Below are 4,599 nucleotides of genomic sequence, written 5' to 3'. Positions count from 1 at the left end.
TTTGTTATCATATTTGATAAAAGAATTGCGTAATGTAAATACAAAATCATTTTAAATACACCAAATAAAGTAAAATTAAGAGGAAAATATGAGGTATATAAATTTCAGGATAAATAAATTTATAAATCTTGTATTTCTCTTTTACACATTCAAATTTTAGTTTGCACAATTTCTTGTAAGATCATAAGAAATAAATTAAAATAGTAGATGATTGTATTTTGATTGTATTTTCTAATTGAATTCAACAGCACCAAAAAAAAAAAAATACAATACAAAATACAATCAAAATCTTACATTTTTTTGGTGCTGTTGAATTCAATTAGAAAATAGCAATAATTTTAATACCAATATAAAACAACCTCTTCATTATAACTCATCAATACCAATTTTAATACTATATTCTCACAGCGGTAATTCAAGAAAATAAACAAACAAGATTAAACAGCATAACCCCAAAACAGAAAAAGGAACACAACAAACACCCACTAGAACAACTAATAAAATAGATAAATACATTTGTATACATATGTAATTACTTGAAAATGCATCAACTATGAACAAAAAATAAAATAAATGAAGAAACTTACCGGTGAGTTGTCATCTCTAAACATTCCACTCATTAAAGATGAGTAAGTTGGTTGATTTTCAATGGTTCTCCAATTTAGAATTCTCATAATCGAATTCCCACGCTTAATGGCCGAGTTGAGATACACACTGGAACATGTCTCGTATAACCAAACTTGCATAGCAGGAGGAAAACCTCTAAGACAGAAGAACGTTGACTCGGATGTCATCTTTTGGTGAATACTTCTTATCAAATTATTGAGCGTTACCTTACCCTATGGGTAATCTTTGTATTTCTCATTCTCAATCAAGTCAAAATGAAGCCTCGAAATTATTGTAGACTTATGCTCACCAGACAAGATGTATGAATGGTTAAAATACAAAATCGCAAGCTTAACTGCATCCCCATCCTCAAGGTTCTTATTTTTTTGCTTAAAGCATAGTTCCAATTCATTTTTTCTCACATTAGTCTCGTATCCAGTAAAATATTTATCCATAAGCCTATTCTTACTATCTCCATTAACTATGTGAACCCCTTCATCACCATAACAGTTTAGTCCGGACATTATGGCAAATTCCAGGATGGTAAACCACAAGACAAAACCATTGATTTCAATAAGAAAAGCATTTGGTTTACTTTTCCTTAATTCTCTAACGATGAAACATCTAAACATATGTGCAGTTATTTCAAAGTGCTACATACTAAGGAATTTTTCAAAGATAGTTTTGGAGAAAAGTTCTTGCTGCCTTTTGGAGAGATTGGACTCCAAATCAGAAAATACCTATAAAATTCATATAGCAAGAATATCTTAGAGAAAGCCTTGACGGACGTTTGACATAGAATTTAGAATCCTGCATACAGTTTTAAAAAGAAACTCAACAAAATACATGTGTATACATACAAAAAAATTACAAATACATATATACCATAAAAATAAAAAATAAAATATACAACCAGTGCTAAAATAAAAATAATAATACATCCATATTAGATATATAATGTAAGATACAATTGTATCTAGAACTACCTTATCATTATTAATACATCCAAAGCAGCAAATTTTATGGACAAAATAACATGGAGAAATGCATATAGATAATTTGTACATATCAAAAAATACATATGGTTTTGGACAAAATAACATAGTCGGCAAATTATATTAAGAAATACATATAAATACATGTATTTTTCTGTATATATGTGGCTATTAAAGCATCAACTACACACAAATTACATAAATATATGAAATTTCTCCCTCAATTCTAGATAGAATACACAAAATGAAGTAATATCATAAAAACGTATAAAAAATCTAAGTATATTTTGAAATACATGAATACAAGTTACATTGTATGGAGAAATAATACCTTCTCCGCCACCTCTTCCATCTCCTCATCTGCTTCCATTGGTTGTTCCTCCACTAGTTTTCTAAGATTCTTTGCTTGTGCATCACCTTTGGTTTTGTTAGATTTGGGAACTTCATATTTCCGTCTTGGAAGGGGTTTATGCTTTTGCTTTGTATGCCTTTGAGCATACATTTTTTCGACAGACCCTGTAACAACATTCTATTGTTGTTGAGAAATTCCTAAGTCGAATGATAGAGCACCGATAAAATCGTTGGGATTAAAGGGAATACCGTTAGTAACCCTTGTTGGCGCTTTTGCATTAGCCATTGATTTCGAAGAAATTGGGACTTTTGAAGTAAAACCCTAAATATGAATGGGTTCTATTAAGTGAAATTGAAGAAGAAGGAACACTCACAAAATAAAACGAACAACCCATAAAATGGAAAACACACACAAAATAAAAACACCCAAAATTATTGCGAGAGAAACACTTACCTATTTGTGTGCAATAACGATCTGGGTTGACGGAGAAAGTGGGATTTCGATTGACAGAGAAAGTGGAGATAAATATGGTGATTGAAAACGGAAGAAAAAGAGAAAGGAATAGAGAGAGAAAAGTGAATTAAAAAGGGTTGAATTTTGACATACATGGCGTGAAATACAGTGTTGGGGTAAAGTAATTGTATGTTACTAATTGTAACTATAATATGTAAATCAAAAATGTTTTATAGCTACTAATAATAAATTTTAAAAAAGATAGTTATTATATATAAATAACACTTAGACTTAGTTATGCCAAGTAAATTTTCCGTTAAGTAATAATTTATTAAAGTGTACATTGGCCATGACTTATTTCAATACTAGAAAAGAAAAGGCCCGTTAATAGTTAATTTGTTTAATTAGGTAACATATTTGTTTTTTCTTCCTGACTAATTGTATTAACGGTCTAACATAAGAAATCATGTCATTTACATATAAAAAGTCGAGAAATTATAAGTAAACATATTACTTAGTTAATAACTACTCCCTGCATTTTGATTTGCCTGTCTTACTTTCCCTTTTGGTCTGTTTAAAATATATAGAATATCACTTTTTATATTTAGTAACTCTTTACACCTAACATCCTACGTACATATTTAAGACTACAATATTCAAAGAGCATTTTAGTACATTAAACACATGTTTAGTTTAAGACCACAAAATTCAAAAGTTTTCTTTATTTTCTTTAACTCCATGCCGATTGCCGAGTCAAATTAAGACAAACAAATTGAAACGCATGAAGTATGAAATATGGTAGAATTTGAACAATAACGCAAAATTCAAAATGTTTAAATAATTTATTTGTAATCGGTAATGTAATTCTCATAAATTTTAGTATTTGAAACAATGGTGTAATATGAAAAAGCTTGTTTAATCAGCATTTCATACCCAAAGAAATAAAGCTACTACTCACAATTTACAACCTTATTGTGAAGTTAAGTCCATGCCCAAACATAGTTATAATAACCTCCGAATATTATTTTTTTTGAACTTCAGCTTTAATTTTTTTTTACCAACTAAATATTGAGCGAATATTTTTATTTGACAAAATACAATGAATTACGATACTATTTTTCTTATAATTCCTTAAACTAATATGCACTAATCACTATAAATAAAGAATTTTAAGGGAGCAAAAAATTAACCTGATGCATTCTAACCCCCTCTTATATATATACACAAAAAATTGAGGAAGCAAATAGATAACACAATTAGGGAATCAAAATCAAAGCAGCGAAAATACATGTATAATAGCGAGATAAATTGCTGAGATAACAAACATGCTCACCTGAGATAAGAATAAGCTCTAAAATCCACTGAAGTGCAAAGTTAAGAACAAAAGGAGACAGACAGAGAGAGTACGGAGGTGTTTGGTGATGGCGTTACTTTGCAGAATGGAGAAACAAAGAGGTGAAGCAATACAGAGAGCGGGTGTAAAGGGAAAAGTTTGAAATGACAGAAATACCCTCTAATGCAAAGTCAATCTGAAGAAGCACAAATGTTGATGCCCAGGTGTGTGCTTATTCCCTCTTCTTAGATAGTAATATATATATATATAGATAGATACACACACTATTATAAATGGGAATAAGCTGCCAGAACGTCAACATGTCTGCCTGGCTGTTCAAGGGTAATATGGTAATTTCGTTGTCCATTAACTGATTGTTCTGTTAGCTTAACAGGCTTCTTGCAGGCCCCATTAAACATTTCCGTTCACACATTGCCTTTGCAGGCTTTTGTATTCAACAATAATCACATGGCTTCTGAGGTTTCTTGCGAGTCCAATTTAATCCTCTCTTAGGACTATCCATCACAGTGACAAAATAAAAATTAATCAAGGCTGGCACAGATTGATAATATGTTCTTGGGGAAGAGTTTATGGTCTGACTGGGATTTATTAAACAAGTGTGTTGATTGTAGTTTATCTAACACACTGAAAGCTCAGAATTGTAAAAGCCATGCATCATCTGGAGGTTAAGGATGAACCAACTTTGGCCTTTTGGGCTATATAATGTTGGAAATGCCATACTATCATTCATTTAGATAGATATTCGAACAATATTAATATCTACGCTAAACATGCGATAAAATATAAAGGAGCACTAGGATGTACTAACCATGTCATAAAAATATTTGGTTGACCCGTAA

General features: G+C 30.6%; 1 protein-coding gene across 2 annotated transcripts; it reads right to left on the bottom strand.

Moving 5' to 3' along the window:
- Positions 1–378: 378 nt before the first annotated feature.
- Positions 379–4,278, bottom strand: LOC132599957 (uncharacterized). Of its 2 annotated transcripts, none has more exons than XM_060313103.1 (4): positions 3,740–4,278; positions 2,202–2,274; positions 1,933–2,117; positions 379–1,346 (listed from the first exon to the last, which is right to left on the bottom strand). In XM_060313103.1, exons 2-4 carry the CDS (start codon positions 2,236–2,238, stop codon positions 1,260–1,262), a joined length of 309 nt encoding a protein of 102 aa, XP_060169086.1. In that variant the 5' UTR covers positions 2,239–2,274; positions 3,740–4,278; the 3' UTR covers positions 379–1,259. The 2 variants fall into 2 exon arrangements, with proteins under 2 accessions (XP_060169086.1, XP_060169087.1); XM_060313104.1 differs by lacking the exon at positions 3,740–4,278 and adding an exon at positions 2,407–2,539.
- Positions 4,279–4,599: the final 321 nt, after the last annotated feature.

The sequence above is a fragment of the Lycium barbarum genome, chromosome 6 (genome assembly GCF_019175385.1).
Source record: "Lycium barbarum isolate Lr01 chromosome 6, ASM1917538v2, whole genome shotgun sequence".
Classification (NCBI taxonomy): Eukaryota; Viridiplantae; Streptophyta; class Magnoliopsida; order Solanales; family Solanaceae; genus Lycium; species Lycium barbarum.
This window is presented reverse-complemented; position numbering and strand designations above follow the sequence as displayed.

Coding starts and splice junctions, on each gene's coding strand:
- LOC132599957 (XM_060313103.1), bottom strand. CDS start 2,238: ATGGCTAATGCAAAAGCGCCAACAAGGGTTACTAACG. Junction 2,118..2,201: donor GCCAACAAGGGTTACTAACG/GTATTCCCTTTA, acceptor ATGTTGTTACAG/GGTCTGTCGAAAAAATGTAT. Junction 1,347..1,932: donor TGGAAGAGGTGGCGGAGAAG/GTATTATTTCTC, acceptor TGAATTTTATAG/GTATTTTCTGATTTGGAGTC.